This window comes from Pleurodeles waltl, chromosome 11, assembly GCF_031143425.1.
Source record: "Pleurodeles waltl isolate 20211129_DDA chromosome 11, aPleWal1.hap1.20221129, whole genome shotgun sequence".
Classification (NCBI taxonomy): Eukaryota; Metazoa; Chordata; class Amphibia; order Caudata; family Salamandridae; genus Pleurodeles; species Pleurodeles waltl.
Window position 1 is genome coordinate 784,474,453 of NC_090450.1, and position 21,251 is coordinate 784,495,703.

Sequence of the window (21,251 nt, forward strand, 5' to 3'; positions counted from 1 at the left end):
CCCCTCTTCGCTGGCCCTCCTTCTAATCAACTTTGGAAAAAGCTTTTTGGACTGGGGATACTTGGAATTGGTCCTTCGGATGGCGGGCCTTGGGCGTCCATTCCAACACATGGTTCAGCTACTATATCAAACACCGACGGCTCGTGTTCTGGTGAATGTGATGCTATTGAAAGTCTTCCCCATACGGAAATGCACTAGACAGGGTTGTCCCCTGTCCCCTCTCCTCTTCACCCTAGCGATAAAACCACTTGCACAAATGATTAGTCGAGATGCGTTACTGGAAGGCTTGGCGATGGGCGGGAGTGGAGGAGGACCGTATCGCGCTTTATGCCGACGATGTTCTCCTTTACCTATCACGACCAGAGATAAGCGGCCCTAGGTGTCTCCAATTGCATCTTTGGAGAGGCCTCCGGCCTCAAGATGAATTTTAAGAAATCTCTATTGGTCCTGCTCTTGGTATCTGGCGCCTTGGTTAACTGGCAAACGACCATTCCTATCCTTTACGTACCTTGGCATGAAGGTGACACTTGACTCGTCTATGACCTGGACCATTATCCCTCTTGCCCACAAGGTGAAGGTGGAGCTGGGAAAATGGCAGACCCTTCCACTAAATGTCATGGGCCGGATAGCACTGTATAAAATGCTTGTCCTGCCCAGCGTTCTATATGTTCTCCAAAATCCCCCCCTCCGGTTTCCTCGCCATTGGTTTCAGGAGATGGACGCTATAACTCACTCCTTTATTTGGCGCAATGGCCAGAATCGCCTAGCTTGGGACACTTGCCAATGTGGTGTATACGACAGTGCTCTAGATATGTCTAATCTATACTTCTATTATCTGGCATTGCAGGTACTCACCATCAACGAATGGCTCACGGGGGATGGGATGGCCCAACCTAATGCTTAGAACTGTCCACAAAGGGGTTCTCCCCCACTTATTGGCCTGCTCTACGGGAATACCATTCCCAAGACCACACCAGAAGTCACCAGCCAGGTCCTGTATTGTTGGTGGGCGGCACAAAGGCATACAGGGTTGTGGGGCCGGGTTACCCAGCACGCTCCTCTGGTGGGGAACATGTTTACGAGAGGTTGCCAGCTTAGAAGGCTTTACACAATGGGACGCGATAGGCATCACGGTAGTGGAAGATGTCTGGGAGGGAACACACGTATGCACTGACCCAGACACAATTCCATACGTTTTTACAACTAAGACACACATTACATGTTGAAAATGATGCCCATATTCCCAAATTCAGCCCTATGGAGGCAAAGGTAATGATGGGAGCTCTGGCGTGGTAGGGGGGGGATCTCACAAATCTACCACTCCCTTGTACTGAATGCTTCACCACCTCTCCAGCCTCTATGGGCCAGCTGGGAAACTCGGATTGGCCCCTTAAACGAAGAGGACTGGCAGGACGCTCTGATGGCGCCTCATGTCCTCACAATCCCAGCCAGGTTACGTATGGTGCAAATGTACTATCTACACTGTGCCTGTCTAACCCCGGCCTGACTCTTTCGCACCGGGCTCAGACTGAACTCTCAATGCAACAGATGCTCTTGCGCGTCAGTGGACTTCTTCCATGTGGCATGGTCCTGCCCCAAGAGTCAACGATATTGGAAGTACATCCTAAATTAACTCACCACACTGCTGAATCTCACTCTGGAGCCCTCCCCCAAAATGGCCCTTTAGGGGTGATTGAAAATGTCGGGAGCTCCCGGGTGACACAAACACTTGTTGGCACGGTCCTTCCTATTGCAAAGAGGGACATTGCTGGGCACTGGACGTCCCAGACCCCTAACCCCCCCTGTTACAGCAATGGAGGAGTGGAATGGATTTGTGCACCCAAATGGATCGACCCATTTACCAAATACAAGGATGTGAGGGCAAATATCATAAGATCTGGGATGCATGGTTGGGCCCTATCTGTAACTGAACATGAACACTTTACTCGATATACGTAACAAATGGACCGGTTATCCTGTGAATTTATACCTAAAAGTGGTTCGCTGTTAATGAAATGTGTCTTCCTGAATACAGCATGTTGTCCTATATACAAATCAATGAAAGTTGGTTGTCAAATAAAAAACTAAATCTTTGCATAACTAGGTGCCCAATGTAGAAACAGGTTTGTAAATGTCAGGCATTGTGAGTATGAAATGTTCAGGAGCAGTGGTGTATCAAATGCACATTACCATTTGCTCCTTGGTTTGCCAATTGTAGTGTTTACTGTGCAGCTTCTAGTGATTTGCAAAGAATGGTCTCATGAAAGAGGCACACACATCTCTGCAGATCACAAGGATATGTGTCATTGGTTTGCATCTTGCTAACTACAACCCTTTATTTGGAATCCAGAACCTGAACGAACTGGTATATGTTTACGAACTGCAAGCTGTCCTCCAGGGACAGCTTCCTTTTTCCGAATGTGGGCTTAACACCACAGAAAGAGTTATTTAATATACACATAGAGTGGAATTTGGTTCCACTGAAAGGAGCACCTCATGATAGCGTCTGCTTGGTGTATCATATTACCTCACATTAACTGTTTGCATTGCAATGTTTGTGGGGCATCTTTTACACTGAATCTTTGCTCATGAAATTATTCATTTCCTACATGAATGGTGTACAAAAAACAGTCCTTATTTCTTTTTATTCCACTGCAGCAGGATATTTTAATGTTTTAGTAAGGACTTGTGTATGTTTCCCTTTCTGTCTTCCCCACTGTAAAATAATGTAAGGTGGATTTGTACAGCTCTGCTTGTCACCCTTGAGGATATCTGGATGCTGTTCCTTTCCTCGTGTGTCAATGTCTAATTTGTTTTCATCACCTATCCCTATTCATTGATCTTCTACATCTCTTTCTCGTCTACCGTCCTCCCGGACCTCGCGCCTCTTTCAGCGACGCCATCGCCGACTTCATCTCCCCGCACGCCCTCGCCTCACCGGACTACATCCTCCTAGGCGACCTCAACTTCCATCTGGAACAAAACAACGACCCCAACACCACCACCCTGCTCGACAACCTCGCCAACCTCGGCCTCAAACAACTGGTGAACACCGCCACCCACATCGCCGGACACACGCTCGACCCTATCTTCTCCGCCAGCAAACACGTCTTCTTCAGCCACACCTCTGCCCTACACTGGACCGACCACAGCTGCGTCCACTTCACATTCCGACGCGAGACCTCCCACCTCCGCACTCAACCCATCCCTCATCGACAGTGGAACAAGATCCCTGAAGAGCAACTCTTCTCCGCTCTCGCCGCCAACCAACCCACCCTCACCACCGACCCCAACGACGCAGCTCTCAACCTCACAAACTGGATCTCCAACTGCGCTGACAACCTTGCTCCCCTCAAACGCACGCATCGACAGACCAACACCAAAAAACCTCTCTGGTTCTCTGACACCCTCAAAGAATCAAAGAAAACTTGTCGTGCCCTTGAGAAGGCCTGGCGCAAGGACCACACCGCTGACAACATGACCGCCCTCAAGAGCGCTACACGCGAACACCACCACCTGATCCGCACTGCCAAAAGGAACTTTTTCACCGACAGACTAGACAAAAACAGCCACAACAGCAGAGAACTCTTCAGCATCGTCAAAGAGTTCTCCAACCCCAGCGCCAGCGCCAACGCCGTCACGCCCTCACAGGATTTGTGCGAATCCCTCGCCACTTTCTTCCATCGCAAGATCAGCGACCTCCACGACAGCTTCGGACACCAGACCCAACCATACACCACTGAACCCGCTTCCCCGGACATCACCCTCAACAACTGGACCCACATCAACACGGAAGAAACCAAATCCATCATGAACTCTATCCACTCCGGCGCCCCTTCGGACCCCTGCCCGCACTTCATCTTTAACAAAGCCGACGACATCATCGCCCGCACCTCCAGACCGTCATCAACTCTTCCTTTTCTTCTGCTACCTTCCCCGAATGCTGGAAGCACGCTGAAGTCAACGCCCTACTAAAGAAACCTACGGCTGACCCAAGCGACCTGAAAAACTTCCGCCCCATCTCTCTTCTACCTTTCCCAGCCAAGGTAATAGAAAAGACCGTCAACAAACAGCTGACCACCTTCCTGGAAGACAACAACCTGCTCGACCCTTCACAAACCGGATTCCGAACCAACCACAGCACGGAAACCGCCCTCATCTCAGTCACAGACGACATCAGAACCCTGATGGACAACGGTGAAACAGTCGCCCTCATTCTCCTCGACCTCTCGGCTGCCTTTGACACCGTCTGTCACCGCACCCTAATCACCCGCCTACGCTCCACCGGGATCCAAGGCCAGGCCCTGGACTGGATCGCCTCCTTCCTCGCTAACCGCTCCCAAAGAGTTTACCTCCCTCCGTTTCGCTCAGAACCCACCAAGATCATCTGCGGCGTACCTGAAGGCTCATCGCTCAGCCCGACACTCTTCAATGTCTACATGAGCCCCCTCGCCGACATCGTACGCAAGCACGACATCATCATCACCTCCTACGCCGACGACACCCAACTTGTACTCTCCCTCACCAAGGACCCCGCCAGCGCCAAGACCAACCTACAAGAGGGTATGAAGGACGTCGCAGATTGGATGAGGCTCAGCCGCCTAAAGCTGAACTCTGAAAAAACGGAAGTCCTCATCCTCGGCAACACCCCGTCCGCCTGGGACGACTCCTGGTGGCCCACGGCCCTCGGCACCGCACCGACCCCCGCAGACCACGCCCGCAACCTCGGCTTCATCTTGGACCCTCTTCTCACCATGACCAAGCAAGTCAACGCTGTGTCCTCCGCCTGCTTCCTCACTCTCCGCATGCTCCGTAAGATCTTCCGCTGGATCCCCGCCGACACCAGAAAAACCGTGACCCACGCCCTCGTCACGAGCCGCCTGGACTACGGCAACACCCTCTACGCCGGGACCACAGCCAAACTCCAAAACCGCCTGCAACGCATCCAAAACGCCTCGGCCCGCCTCATCCTCGACGTACCCCGCAACAGCCACATCTCCGCACACCTGAGACACCTGCATTGGCTCCCAGTCAGCAAAAGGATCACCTTCCGTCTTCTCACCCACGCACACAAAGCCCTCCACAACAAGGGACCGGAATACCTCAACAGACGCCTCAGCTTCTACGTCCCCACCCGCCCCCTCCGCTCCGCTGGCCTCGCACTTGCTGCCGTCCCTCGCACCCGCCGCTCCACGGCGGGTGGGAGATCTTTCTCCTTCCTGGCGGCCAAGACCTGGAACTCCCTCCCCACCAGCCTCAGGACCACCCAGGACCACTCCGCTTTCCGGAGACTCCTAAAGACTTGGCTGTTCGAGCAGCGATAACCCCCCCTTTCCCCCCTAGCGCCTTGAGACCCGCACGGGTGAGTAGCGCGCTTTATAAATGTTAATGATTTGATTTGATTTGATTTTACATTGCAAAGCTTTGCTAAAGCCAATAGGCCTAGCTGTAATGAGCTAGCACACGAGTACAAGCATGCATAACTGTCATTTCCTTTTGTTAGCACATTAAAGACAGAGTCATTGTCTTTGCCAGTGCTTACTTTTGTTGCATGTAAGGCAATTCAGTGATGTAGGCCAAATGGCCTTTGCATGTCTCCATCACTGCATTCCCCACCATTCTGGAGGATTTGCAGAGGTATCCCTGCCTCATGAATATGCTAGGTATTGTGAGTCCTAAGAGTGGGATCCTGTGTTTTACGATTCTCTCTCAAAAGCCACAGTGCTTATTTTTCTGACTCTGGTCACCAGGATGAATGCTAGCTTTTGTACTCAAGTCTGGGATAAGATGTGCTGTACTATACACTGAAGTCACCAGAGGGACAATCTGAAGTTGGCTAGTAGGTAAAAACAGGGTCTTTGTGAATGTTCCCCTAAGACTGCTAAATGGAAAAGCTAACTCTTCATAGAAACGGGGGTGCTATATTTTTCACTGAAAGTAGAAAGAGGGATGCCCCAAGGTCACATGGGGAAAAATAATTCTGTGTTTTGTTCTGTCACAAAAAGGTAGATCTTCATGCTGATGTTGCATCAGAAGATGCAGTAATTTGTTATGTGTTCAATTAAAGTAACTAATTTTATAGTGTCTTTCTCTTAACAGAAGTTCAGATATCTTCGACTATGTCTATATTGATGCCTTTGGAAAAGGGAAACAGTTGACTGTCAAAGAGTGCCAGTACCTGATCAACCACCACGTCACCGAGGAGTTTTATGCAGCTGTCAGCACCCAGGAAGTGCTCCAGCGCATGGTGGGGAACCTTCTAAATATAGGCAAGAGGTATGTGTGAAGTCAACAGTGCAGCTCAATGAATGCCAGTGTAGGCAGTGCAATATATGTACCTACAACCAATGGCATTACATTTAACAGCAGATAAGAATTTCCAGGTTCATCATTCTGTTTATTTCCTGGTGGTCTTTTATTGAGTTGACCATTCGTAGGCTGAGAAAACATCACTTCTCCTTTGTATTTGCCCTTAAGCTCATTCGGTTAATTGTCTGACTTTTTAAATCTCATAAACGTTGCTCAGTACTTTTGCCTTTCTGTTCTTTAGGTTATTTTTCAAATCTTTTTCACAGAAAAATGCTTGTCTCTTATCTTCATTCCCACTAAGTATTTCAGTGTAACTCCTCCTAAATATCTTTGTTTAAATGTGCTGTTTATTTTTTGGTCTGTGGCTTAAAGCTTTGAGCATTTAGTTAGCCGATCTCTCACCTACCTCCAGACTGCTTTATCCTTTAGGATATGTGATCTCTAGAACCAGACAAAATGGTCCAGATTAGGCCTCTTCTACAAGGCGAAAATACACAACCTCCCTTTTTTTCCTGGTTAAACCTCTCCCTAGGAACCACAACAGTCATCTTGCCATTCACAGTTGTGTTACTACTTTCAATATTCCCTATGATGATCCCTAGTTCCTTCGCTTGTTCTCAATCCCTTAAGACCTAACCCACACAGATTGAGTGGTTTGTGGCCGTAGGTCACCAATTTCCTAGTAAGCGTCTGGAATCCGATTCTTATTCATGTCAAATTTGTTAAACATTAGTCTTGGATGTTATGGTCTTCCCTAAATAATTTTTATTAAGGAAGACCATCGTAAAACAAAGAAGTAATATTCTTGAATTTGAAAGCATAATAGTCAACATAGCCTAATAATTAAATACATCAGTAACCTAAAAGAAAGCATGGCATCCAAGAAAACACCTGTGTGAACTGCGGATATCTGCAATAGATTGACAGGTTTATTCATTTATTATATCTAGAATGCAGTGTACACCAAAAATGGTACCTTGGTGCTGCAGTAAATTAGAGATTTCAAGTGAGTGGCTTAAGCATAATAAACTAAAAGCAACCGAATTAAAACAGATGGTTTTGGGGGATATGCATGTGGAAGGAAAGACCATCCCACAACCTGGAAGCTAAAATGAGAGCACAACCACATGAGCAAGAGAATTTCAATCAAGAAGCCTCTAATAGCAGTAGATACTCAAATGGCAAAGCACAAATCAGTCTTTCAACAGAAAAATGGTCTATCCACAGTAGAGTAAACATTTTTAGAGTAAACCATTAAAAAATAAACTCTACAATTTAGGCACATTAAAAGCTAAAGTGCCTTTACAGCCTTCCTCCTTGTCCTCAATTATTGTTCATATAGAAAAGCAAAACATATATAATTACTACATTTACCAACATTAAACGGCATTTACCAAAAGCTCAAAAGCAACCTATGAGACCAGACTGACAACACATACATTAACAAAACTAGCTACTTACTGGCATTCAAACTTTCTAACCTAATATGGCCAAACATAACATCAAAAAGCACACTTCTAATAGTACAGCATATACCATAACACAATATAAAATCAAAGAAAATGAAATAACAGAACATGCCACTTAGAGTGAGGTGAGTACGCATTTTTGAATTTGAGTTTAATGTTTTGGTTGTAAACTTAACTCTTCATTTTCCCCCCAAAATATGGTTGCACTGTGATACTTATTTAGTATTGTCATGTGCTGCACATTATCATATATATTTGCCAATGTTAGCATTACTGGCCTTGGTGGGTATTAACATGGTCCCTGTTTGTGAATCAGGTGATGTATGGAGTATGCTCACATCGTTACTAGACCTGAACCTTGTGCCTCAAAATAAATGTTTTCTTGCTTTATTTTATGCACCTGACAGAATATTTTGAGTATGTAAACAGATCACTTACATTTCCTTCCACATTGGTTCAGTTACAGGGGACTTTTTCAATTTCCTTGCTGAATGGCTAAAATAGTGAGTAAAGCTTCTGCGCCTTCTAAGAGTCTTCAGTTTGTGCTAAAGGGGTTTACAAAGTAACAAGTGCTAATGTTTCTTTGCTTCCAAAATGCATCATATGTAAGCATTGTTTTTGAATTGGTGTTGCAAACATGAGGTTCCAAGCAGTGAAGCCCTGCTTTCGCAATAGTAATACTAAGAAGAACAAGGACTGACAAAGCCAGTATGTCTTACCTTTGCTAGAGCTATTAGCTTTGGCAATGTGTTTATAACAATTAGTGAGGTCTGTAATTAGAGCTTTGACTTAACGAAAACGCTGCCATAGTTTGTCACCTCACTGCTTAGCACCAAAAGGGGTTGGTGGTGTGTTTACAGGGCACGCAGATGTCTGGTGCACCCTGCCTCCCTTAACAGGTATATATTTTATAAGATTCTAACCCTCTGATAAATGTAACTTAATATATTTATACCTCACGATTGTAGAGTTACCCACGAAGGTAAGCTGTGCACTTGTGTACAAAAAGATAGCAAGTCAAAGCTCTAAACTGGTGGGTGCAGAGAAAAAAATATATTGGGCAAAAAGACTGGGGAACACACCAGACGTGAAGTTTAATAACCAGTACCTGCCTAGTGTAATGAAAAGTTCAGACCCCCCCATCAGTGACTCAATTAACCACAAGAATCCAGGTGTGACATGAGCACATGCATTTTAATCTATAGAAGGGGGAAAATGTGTGCCAGCAGTGTTTCACTCAGGGAGCAGTGCCCTGGACACTAAAACAGACACAAGGCGCTGCTGTCCAGACGGCGTTCACAAGTGGTACCACGACTTGTCCTAAGCTGGCAGCTTTACCAGCGGTAGTGTGCAGTCACAGTACCTTAAGCAGTGAGTGTGACATCCGAGTTAGCACCAGGACAGCTTTAGCCATCTGCTTCATTGCCAATTCTGTAATTGCAATAGTACTGTGTGTTCAGATCAATGAAACATATGCCCAATAGTGCCTGTCAGAAGGCATGTAATTGTACATCCCCTCAGTCTCCCGGTACAAGGGTTCTGCAGCTGAAGGGCAACAAGGGAGTCACTAGAGCAGACAGGCAGTGCAATGTCTGACACAGCCTGCAGACAGAGAACCGGGTGTGCAGACAACGCTGCACTGCATTGGCCATTGCAAAAGCAGACTCAGGATGCAGGAACAAAGCAGGGGTTCCCACAGAGACCAGGTTCATTGAAAGTGCATCAGGACACAGGGGGTGAAGAGAACGTGGCAAGGGCTGTGAGAAATGAGGTCGTTCACGTGTTTTGGGTGGGTCAGGGCACTGTAAATGGCCAGGTACCTTTTATCTAAAAAGGAACACACCAGCACTTTTCAGTGGGGTACATTGCTTTTAATAGGAGGGTACCTGCACTTTTCAGTAGCAACGGTACACTGGGGTAGCAGACGCCTACAATTCTGCAGTCCCATTTAAAGTCTTGCTTGGGCCTGAGGCAGAATATACACAAAGATCAGTTCAAGCGTGGCACATTTGAGGGGCATGTGGTGAAGAAAATGAAAGTAGGTGTGCCTGACACATTTCATTTGGGAGGATGAATGACAAAATGAGGCAGTCACACAAGCCATTTGAAAAAAAAAGAGGTGGTTTAAGAATGGGACTGAGGGGTCACATGGATGGTAAAGAAGGGTGTTGCTTGATGAGCGGTACATATGGTCAAGAGAGCTAAACTGGAATATGAACTAAGGAAAAAAAAGAAGGATTGTTTGATCCCAAAGCCATGTCATTGTAGGGAGAAACTGCAGTTGAGCACTATCCACATTCATTCATTAACGAGAAGACTTAGAACCGGCAGAGCACACAATAGCATAATGGAGCATTTTTATATATACTACAATTTTTAACATAAAGCAAAAAAGGTTTCCACCAGCAAAAAGTAAGAGTTTAGGTGGTGAAGGGAAATAGGGAGAGTTGTGAGGCAAAGTTATGCATATAAACTCCATAAAGACAAGCATAAACTAACAGAAGTGTGGGTGTCACCCAGCTGACGGATGAAAGCGATTTAACGAGGACCACAAATTAATCTCTGACGGGAAAGCCATTAAGAGAACTGTGACACCCCTATTTAACGGCTAATCTGCATTCCTCTTTCCTATAAACGCTGTCACTTTAAAGTCAGCAGAAAGTTAAGTAAACTCTAGACTCCCTCTAAGACAGCTTGACATTTGACCACGGTCTTTGAATGCCCAGCAAACATGACAAGATAGGAACATGAATTAAAGGCTTGTTGACAGAAAACAAGTTTGGGGGAAGAATACAGTAAACACAGCTTTGGCAAGGGGATAAACAAACTGAACTTGGACAACCAAAAGCAAATAAAGCCAGCAAATGGAAAGCAAGAAAACATGAGTAACAGACCAGAAATCCAATAGCAATCAATGGGTGAAATGCATTCCTAGGTCAACTTTCTGAAAATCCCCAAGATTTCTTTACCATACTCAGACAGCTGCACTGTTTGGTAGGCTATGACCTATAAAAGTTAAATAAACTCTCACAAATTAGGGAAGTGCACATTGAGAGACCAGATGCAGAGAGGCATTATTCATTCAGAACACTTGAATGAGGTCCCTCTGTTCTGCTAGCTGTAGCATGACTTTTCAGTAAACTGAATTACATCATAATGTCACAAGACATCTGGCTATGGATGAGTATTGAACAATGTTTTGTAGTCTATACTTGATTCCCTTTAAAGTATCTGTTGTCCTCAAGGTATTATTTCATTCTGATTCACATTAAATTTCCACATAATAGAAAATAATTATAAAACAAAAAGTTGTGTGTCCAATTATTTGCGGCCTCTAATCTACACCATGTAAGAGATCTTCTGACAGATCTGTAAGATTCTAAATGGACACCCACACATGCAAGTACAACTCAGATGAGGAAGTGTGAAATAGCCTGTCAGTGTTCCTTTTATCCATTGAGGCTCAAGACTCATATGGCTCTAAAGAAATCTACTACCCTGTCCCCTAACGTCCGTAAATATGACTTTAATGTCATCGTTCTTGGAGTTTCACATGGAGTAAGCTTTGTCTGAAAAACAACCACCAGTTTTTTTGTCCACTGTGTTTCAGTTTGCACATACTACATCTCACCAGGAACATCTCATCTGCTTCCTACATAATTTTGAGGTGGGGCAATGTGCTCTGCTTTGGTTGCCTTTACTAAGCCCTTCTGTGTGTGTCCTGTGAAAGGAAGGTTTGTGCCACAGTTGGAAAACAGTTCTGCAGAACCCTTTGCTGTGTTTATAAATCTGTCTTGGCCACAGAACTCATTGTAGACACTGCTCTTGAGCTAAAGAGGGTGTTATGTTTGTAAACTGACCAAGGGAGTTGGAAAAATTTCTTTTAAGGTGACTCTCAGAGGTCCTTTCAGCATACTTGAGCATCATCTTCCCATCTAATTTTGGCAACGGCTGCAATATACATTTCCATTTGCTCTGTAAATGTTTTTTGTGAAATTGCAGGTGCCAAGTGGAAGTTCTGGGCAGATGTGTGGTCACTGAGGTCATAGGATACTAAAAATTAAATCGGAATAAGAGTGTGTTAAGAATTTTTACTGAGACACAGATGATCCCTTAAGACCCAAGATGAGGTCCAGTTTGTTGTCGAATTTAAGAGATTCATAGAACCGGCATTCTAATGTAAGTCCACCTTTTCAGTTGTAATAGATTGGTTTATTCAGAATGGGGTCATTCTGTGATTCCCCATCTGAAAATATTCCCCTGCCTATGGATGTCATAATGCATTTAAAGATTGTGTATATATGGAAGATAACCATACTGGAAACCATTCTGAACACATAGTAGGGCCATCTTATTTTTGTAGTGCACACAGCCCTTTTTCAGTATGGAGTTTGCAGGTCCCCAAATATTAAGAAGTTGTCAGACTCATACATGTGTTTGAACTGCATATTATGTTGTCTTCTCTGCCCACAGGGAGAGCAGTGACCAGTCTTATCAGCTTCTGAGGGACTCACTTGATCTGTACCTTGCCATGTTCCCTGACAACGTGCAGTACCTCATGCTTCAGGCCAGGCTATACTTCCACCTGGGAATCTGGCCTGAAAAGGTACCGTTTTTTTCATGATAACATTTTGTGCATAGAGTATTCTTACAATGTGCCAATTTGTGCATAAGGCAAATGGGCGCCGTTCAATCACAGAATGAGTGCAAAAAGACTCCTGAAGTGCATGATTCTCCAGTATTGGATCTTTCATTGATTCACATGCTTGAATCATTCCCCGTCGTCGAAGTGGGAGTCCCACGGTATCTTAATAAAGCAGTATATATATCACTATCATAGGCTATAATGGTAATGAAGAGGTCAGTTTAATAGCCTACCATTGTCCTTTTTCAAAAGAGTACCAAACTTGAACTATAACCAATCAGTTGACAGCACCATCGAGAATACACTCCCAACAGAGGCTGAGTCCCTCAGAATGTTTACTGCACGTCGTGTGAAGGGAGTCTCCCTGAGCTCTGCTCAGTTCTTCAGCTTTTATTTCTTTTTGGATCATCCAAGATTATATTTCCTGTTTCATTTCTCGAACCCTGGCACTGATAAATCACAGTAGGAGAAACCAAAGTAAAAGACTACATAAATATGTCTAACCTTTTCCTCAAAAACTCGTACGTTCAGAGAGATGAGGCTATTATTGGGATTACAAAATCTTAAATCTGTCACTAATAATGAGGACAGTGAGGATTTCTTCACTTCACAGGTGAGGTCAGAGGAAGACGTTGCGCCAGGCTTCCCAAAAGGTGCGCCGAAAAGCCATAAAAAGACTTACCATAAGGCACTTATCACAGAGAGAAAAAAAAATGGAAAAAGACCCTCAACTCCCTTTTCAACTCCGACAATACATCAGAGAGACCCTCATAACTTTACAGTGGGGTGTCTGAGAACCGCCTGTAAAATCATCATTAACAGTAATCACTATGAGGTAGTTGATGACTATGTCGACTATTATTACCTCGTCTATGATGGCCTCATCTACGCATGGCCTCATCTACAATGGTCATCTATGACAGCCTCATCCATGATGGTCGTCTACGACAGTCATCTACAGTGGTCGTCTACGACGGTCATCTTTAGTGATCGTCTACGACAGTCATCTACAGTGGTCTATGATGGCCTCATCTACGGTGGCCTAATCTACAGTGGTTATCTACTACGGCCTCATCTTTGGTCATCTACGACAGTCATCTACAGTGGTCGTCTATGACTGTCATCTACAGTGGTCGTCTATGACTGTCATCCACAGTGCTCGTCGACGACGGTCATCTACAGTGGTCGTCGTCAACGATCATCTACAGTGCTCATCAATGACAATCATTTACAGCGCTCGTCGTCAATGGGTCATCAACAACGGTAGTCTACAGTGGTCGTCAACGACGGCCTCAACTACGATGGTCATCTGCGATGGCCTCCTCCACAATGGTCGCCTTCGACGGCCTCATCTATGATGGTTGTCTATGACATTCTCATCTATGATGGTTCTATATGACAGCCTCATCTATGATGGTTGTCTACAACAGCCTCATCCATTATGGTTGTCTACAACAGCCTCATCTGTGACAGCCACCTATGACATCCTCATATGTGATGGCAGTATCATCTACAACGGTGACAACCGCGCCCTCATCTGCAATGCTCATATAGGACAGTCATCCACAGCAGCCTCATCTATGAAGGTTGTCTGTGACGTCCTCATCTATGATGGTTCTATATGATAGCCTCATCTTTGATGGTTGTCTACACAGCCTCATCCATGATGGCCGTCTGCAACAGCCTCATATATGATGGCAGTATCAACTACGAAGGTTGTCTACAGGGACCTCATCAATGATGCTTGTCTATGACAACCTCATCTACGATGCTCGTCTATGACAGCCTCATCTACAATGATCGTCTTCAACAGTCAGACGGCCTCTTCTATGATAGTCACCTTTGACAGTCTTATCTACGATGTTAGTCTGCGACAGCCTCTTCTGATGGTTGTCTACTATGACGGTCTTGCCTACAGTGACCTAGTCTACGGAACCACATAAACGATAGCCTCGTCTCTGTATGCTTTGTCGATGACGGCCTTTTCTATGACTGCATCCTCTACGACAGCCTCGTGTGCGGCGAAGGCCTCGTCAACAACAAACATTGTCTACATCAGCCTAGTCGTTTTCATCCGCCTCGTCGAACTTGATCACAACGCAATTTAAGACGAAAACACGTGACTGTCAACAATAGCAAAACACACATAATCCAGGACAATTTAGTGTCAAGTATTAAGGTACCAATATGAGCATGTCTTCAACAGTCAATATATTGGGGACAATATATGGAGCAATTACACCACTCCGCCTCGAACTGCAGAGCATGGGTCAGGTCTATGTATCTCTATTACTAGAGCTTCAGAGCATATTACACCCGCAAATGGTGGATTCCCCCACCAGATTTATTTTGGTGGGTTCCATACCCTTCAGAGCGACCAAACACTTCCAGCTTCCTATAGCAAACAAGAAATTAGTTTGTTTTTTCTTTATGATTTTAAATAGGAAAGCTGTAAAACCTATTCAATTGCCCATATATCCAGGAGGAATTACAATTTTGGAAAACCCTGTCATTCATAATTCCGCCTAACCAGCACGGACAAGTTCTCATCTAGGTCCAGACTACTGTTCAGGCTGCCAATTTACTGGCAATACAGGGCAGGTATAGCCGCCAGATGTAGTCAGACATAGCCACATAAAAAAAATGTTTGCCGGAAGATGGAGAAAAAAATAAAATAAAATAATGCTGCTGTAGTGGGGTGATATGTCAGCATAGATTGTGCTGTAGATACAGCATCAATAGGATTCCCAGGGTCAGTGGTCCTTGGATATTATCTATCAAGGCCATTTGAGGTACAAATATATCTAATTTTTTTATAGTACCATGCCGACGCTCTGTTTGCCAAGCACGTTTACGACTTCTTGCAAGCAGTCAAGGCTGACTCTTGACACAGCATGATCTTTTGGGGCATTAGCAACCCTCTCAGTAGCCCTTAGGCTAGCTTACCTACAGTGACAGCGTTCTGGTGCTGCTTACACCATCCAGTGGGAAAAACAATTTGATAAATGTTGTCATCTATGGCAGAATATAGCATTGGACAAATAAGTCCTGGATCTTGTCACATATAGATATATGTTGCGGTTCGTCCAGATTGTTTCATCTCCTTCGGAGGGAAGTGCTAGCTACGCTCACCAAAGGTTCCATTGAGAAAGGCCCACATTCTCAGTAAGGAACAGGCTTCTATTCTTGGTTTTGCCTCATAAACCAGAAAACAGAGGAGTGTCCATCCATCATATACCTCCAGAAGTTAACATGTATTTCCGGAAACAATCCTTTTATGTAGTCTCCTTTAACACACGATTTATATATTTTTGCATTCCCACTCATCAGAGTTATTCCATTTGGCTTTAGATCAGCTTTTTCAGGAAGGGTATCCCCAACTTCGACAACTCGTTGATAAAAGCACCAACGGCATTTCAAGCGTGTAAGGCCACAGAGGCTTGCCTAAAGTTGTTTCACAGGCTGTCTCCTTGTGAATTACCAGAGATAATCAACTCCTCCATCAAAGAAGATACTTTCTGTTCAATTAGCTTTTGGGCGTCAGGTCCTCAGCGATCAATATGTGCGCCTGAAAATGAATGCCTTACAGGAGCAGCTACAAAAACAATAGATTCAATGAAGCAAATCATTTCAGGGCCTGGAGAATTTTCACATAAGTATGATGGAAGCTCTAGTCTAGTAGTCTCAAACTACAATTACTTCACTGGAAAGCTGGGACAGTCATCTACAGAGCTTCTAGCTTGAGGAAAGTGGTCTCTGCTCCAAAAGAGCATACATATCACTCACCTAGATATCAAAGCCATCTGTTCAGTCTGCAAATTTTCCTGCCAATGTAGCAGAGTCTTCAGTGTTCGTTCGCACGGACAATACCACCAGCATGCAATATGTGAATAAACGAAGCAGCACAAGATCTTTGGCGCTGTCCAAGGAAGACCAGAAAATTTGGAGTCCACTAATGACTCACAGCAGTTCACAGGATAATTCTTCGGCCTGAACATATTCCCTGAACTAGAAATCGCATAGCAGACATGCTAAACAAAACTGGAAACAGCCTCCAAGAAGGGGAATTTGATCATGCGTCTCTAAGTATGATCGTCTCGTTCTGGACAAACCGGCTCTACATCCCCTTGCAAAAAACGAAACCTGCAAAGGCCAGTTATATGCAAGTTGGCATCTACATCCAGGATCTTGGTGGAATGCCTTCCGACAGATGCTCCAGGATCTATACCTTTTTCCCCAATACCTTTAATACCAAAGATTCTCACCAAGAGGAAAGCAAAGCAGTGTTCTCTTGTCCTGATAGCTCCCAGGTGGCTAGCACAGCATTGGTTCGTTGAGCTTCTCCTGCAATCAGAATACAACCACATTCACCTGCCAACATTCTGTAAACCTTTGGTGATAAGCGAAGGCCAGGCCCTTCATCCTGACCTGACTTCTCTCCTCTTAGGCGCACAGCTCCTAAATTCCATAAATCCAAGGATGTCAATATTCCTCAGGACTGCAGGTGTATTCTTCCAAGTCAAGGAGGAGGCCACGATGGTGCCAGAAAATCAAACCTACATCCTCTACTAGCATAATCTGGCAAATAACTATCCTATTTCCTCTCACTAGCTCAGTCACAGTTGGTACATGCGGTACGGCTTACAGCAATATCAAGATATAGCTGTTCATCACATTTTTTCTTTCTACTCTTGCAGAATCATCAAACACTTGATAAAAGATGTATTCAGTGTTTTCCTACAGAAAGGGCTGTTTCCTCGGACAGGCACCTGAAGATACTTCTATTTCACCTCATGAAGAGTAAATTCGAACCCATTCTCAGAGCACACCTCATATTTCTTGCATGGAAGGCTGTCTTGTTACTAGCGCTCACCCCGAAAAGAGGGGTAGAGAAGATGTAGGCTTTCTCAACTCAAGAGCCTTCTTGCGTCTCACAGGCAATTTAGTACTTCTCTGAACCAATCCACAGATTTATCCCCATGTTTCTTTAGGATTTTGCCTCAATGAACCTATAATATTTCAGACTTTTCTCCCGAATTCAACATCACCAGCTGAGAGGTCTATTCATACTCTTTGGGCCAGATGTAGAAAGCATTTTGCACATCGCAAACAGCGATTTTCGCTGTTTGCGACATGCAAAATGCACTTTGCAATGCACAAAACCCATTTTGCGATTCAGTAACCTGGTTACCGAATCGCAAAACAGGTTTGCGAGTCGCAATTAGGAAGGGGTTGTCCCCTTCCTAATTGCGAGTCACGGTGCAATGCAGGATTGCTTTGTGGGTGGTAACCCATTCGCAAAAGGGAAGGGGTCCCCATGGGACCCCTTCCCCGTTGTGAATTGAATTGCCAAAACATTTTCAGAGCAGGCAGTGGTCCTATGGACCACTGACTGCTCTAAAAAAAATGAAACAAACGTTTCATTTTTCATTTTTGTAATGCATCTCGTTTTCCTTTAAGGAAAACGGGCTGCATTACAAAAAAAAAATGCTTTATTAAAAAGCAGTCACAGACATGGTGGTCTGCTGTCTGCAGCGGGCCACCATGCCTGCGAATGCCGGCACTCGCAAGAGGGACGCAAATTGCGACCCACCTCATGAATATTAATAAGGTGGGCCTTTGCGACCCCCTTGCGAGTCGCAGATGGTGTCAGGAACACCATCCTACATTCCAATTTGCGACTCGCAAATTGCAAGTCGCTCTGACTCGCAATTTGCAAGTCGCAATTTGGAACCTACCTACATGTGGCCCTAGGTATCAAGTGATGTCTAAAATGTCTACTTACATCGCACTAAACAGCTCATGTGAACTGACCAACTGTTGGACTCAGATAGTCACACTCGTAAGGGTGCTCCAGTCACAATGGCAACCATTGCTGAATGAATTTCAGCTGCAATCCAGTTCTGCCACTCAGACTAGCAATCTCCTCACAGAGAAAAGGAGGGTGTATTCAACTGGAGCACTTCCACTTCAACTACTTTGTTTGCATAAGTACCTCTGGAGAAGATATGTTGTGATGCGACTTGGAAAAGTGTGCATATTAATCATGTAGCCTTATTACCTGCACAGCGCAGTCATACAACGGTTGGATTGGTTTTACTATACCACTTATTTCATTAAGGGGAGCCTCTTTTGGTTCCACGTGTTTATGTATTCAGGCAGATTTTCATGTAGGATGTGTGTGTATATATAATTTTTTTTATATTGCATATGAATGTTATGTATATATTTTCTACCCACTATCCACTATTTGCGCTAATACTATAAGATGTACAAAGACAGTAACTGCTTGCTATTCTGATTCAAGCATGTGAATCTATGAAAGATCCAATACTGGAGAAGAAAATAAGTTTCTTACCTGTAACTGCAGTTCTCCAGTATTGATATTTTTCACAGTTTCGCATGCGACCCACCCTCCTCCCCAGAGAGGCTCCCCTTATATCTCAGGATTATCTATTTCCACTTGTGCTTGAAAATCTGAGGGACTCAGCCTCTGTTGGAAGTGTTCTAGAGGGTGCTGTCGCCTGATTGGTTATAGTTCAAGTTTAGTCATTTTTTGAAAAAGGACCTGTATAGGCTATCAAACTGAACTTTTCATTGCCATTATAGCCTATGATAGTGATATATATACTGCTTTGACGACGGGGAATGATTCAACCATGTGAATCTATGAAAGATACCAATACTGAAGAACTGCAGTTACAGGTAGGTAACTTACTTTCTTAGTACATATACTACTTCTCTTCTCACTGAACACCATTTTCCATTAACTTACCTCAGTCCTTCCCATATGTGTAATGTCTGGGAACTGATAGTAAGTTTAGTGTCCATAACCAATCAGACCTGCATTTTCTAGGATAAGTTCTTCGATATGTGTACCTACTCTTTTGATAACTGGGTATTTTATGTTGATGTGCATTCAATCTTTGTCTGTTTCTGCAAACCATATTTAGTCATTCCAGGGAGTTCAAAGGGCAGGAATGTTAGACACCAAGCCCATTCAGTCTCCAGATTCCACCCATGGGGCTCTAGGTGTATAATCTGCTAATGCTTGATGTCCATGTCTCTGTTATCTAGGCTTGCAAGTCGAAACTGTAAGTTATTCTGTGTCAATGTCCTTTTATTCTGTATTATTATTACCTGATAATGTCAGAATTGGGCACTAGTTTGTATTTGCAATTATGTAGAAGGTCAACAATTTGATATGACACCTAAATCCCAGGAAACCTTTGAATACTTTTTAAAATTATGTGTTATTTGAGAAATGAAAAAAAGCAAAAAAACATACAGGCACATGTTTCATAAGAAATTGTGTTCCTGCTTCTTTAATATCTTAGGAGAATAGCACCCACAATTACTTGCAACAGGTCCTGCACTTAAATTCAATGTTAGGTGCCGCCAGATGGTGTCATTTAAACAGAAAGCCTCGAGCATTGCATACCCGTATTATAAAATCTCAAGATCAATGGATAACTTATGTCACTTTTTTCCTAACTTTGATTACGCAAGTTAATACCTGGCACCCACCATATTTCTCCTTTCTTGCCTCTGACAAATTTCCTTTGAAGAGAGGCATATATCATTTTATGTGAATGCATAGACATGAGTGCTCCACTTAAGTAGCACTTTAGGCCCTCTTGATGCTTAAGTTCTTAATGAACTACTTAAAATCCTCTTTGATTCCTTTACAAAAATTTTTATTCATGGAGCATTTTTGGATGCAAGCCTGTCAAAGGTCTTGCCTCTCCCACAGAGGGTTACTTCCATCAGTAACCTAATGCTTAATGAGTCTGTGATAGCTTAGGATTTCCAGAGGCTACTGAGAATACAGGCACCCTTCATTGTAGCGGTAACTGGCACCAAACTTTACATGCGCTTCCTGCAATTTGTGCCTGACAGAGCACTGAGAACAGATGCGAGAAGAGCAGGTGAAACTCCTCCTGGTCCATCCATATTTGATTCTCATCTTTGAATGATGTTGGCACTCTATTGCCCATTTGTTGGAATGCCCCTTACTCATGCTCCGTCTGCACCTTACTTTCAACACCTACTTATCAGAGTAGCGAACACATATCATTTACAGACATTTTTCCAAATGCAGTATTTCTGTTGGATACTTCCAGCTGCAGAGTCTTCATTTTAGAATGTTCCCCAGGTGCCATACTGGTTCTAAAGATTTGTTTTTGTGGCATTTGTCCCATGTGCTGCCTTCTGGCATTGTGGGGCTTGACATTGTCTCTTTACTGCCACTGTAGTGACGCAGTAGGGTCACATATAGGTGCCACCCCTGCACGCTGACATCAGTTCTTTTCTTTCCGCCCATTCCATTGTCTGCTTCCGAATTTATAGGATCTTCCCAAGATTTGCAAACTTTCATAGTGTGCTAAGGAATCATATTCCCACCAAAAATGACAATTCAAATGGTCCCAATACTACGGGAAGCAAATGTCGGTCCCAAGTCCACAAAAAGGTGTTGTTGGTGCCTTAGCTCTGGACAAGATTTAAGTACTGTGATGAGTGTGCCTTATGCAACTGAAGAAGATTCAAGACTGGGAGGTGAAGCTATATGTCACTGAACACAAGAAGTATTCATGGCCTTCGTGTACGCCCTAGTCCAGTTCTAAATCATGGGCCTGGACTTGGTCCTGGTCACTGGACCATTCCTGCAACAGTTTCACTTCCCGCTCAGTCGTCTGGTGCATCTAAGTCCAAATACAAACATAAAAAGTAAAATAGGACTATTCCTCAACCTGCCACTACAACACCCTGAGAAGATGCAATGGTGTGAACATGTCATTTGCACTCCATTGAGGTTGTCTGTCACTGAG

At 44.3% G+C, this 21,251-nt stretch overlaps 1 protein-coding gene across 1 annotated transcript in view; it reads left to right on the plus strand.

Moving 5' to 3' along the window:
* Window positions 1–21,251, plus strand: part of FBXO21 (F-box protein 21) — a 97,935-nt gene that overhangs the window by 54,379 nt on the left and 22,305 nt on the right. The window contains exons 8-9 of the mRNA XM_069214502.1: window positions 6,100–6,276; window positions 12,252–12,384. Coding sequence (XP_069070603.1) covers window positions 6,100–6,276; window positions 12,252–12,384 — 310 coding nt within the window. The remainder of the gene's footprint in view (window positions 1–6,099; window positions 6,277–12,251; window positions 12,385–21,251) is intronic.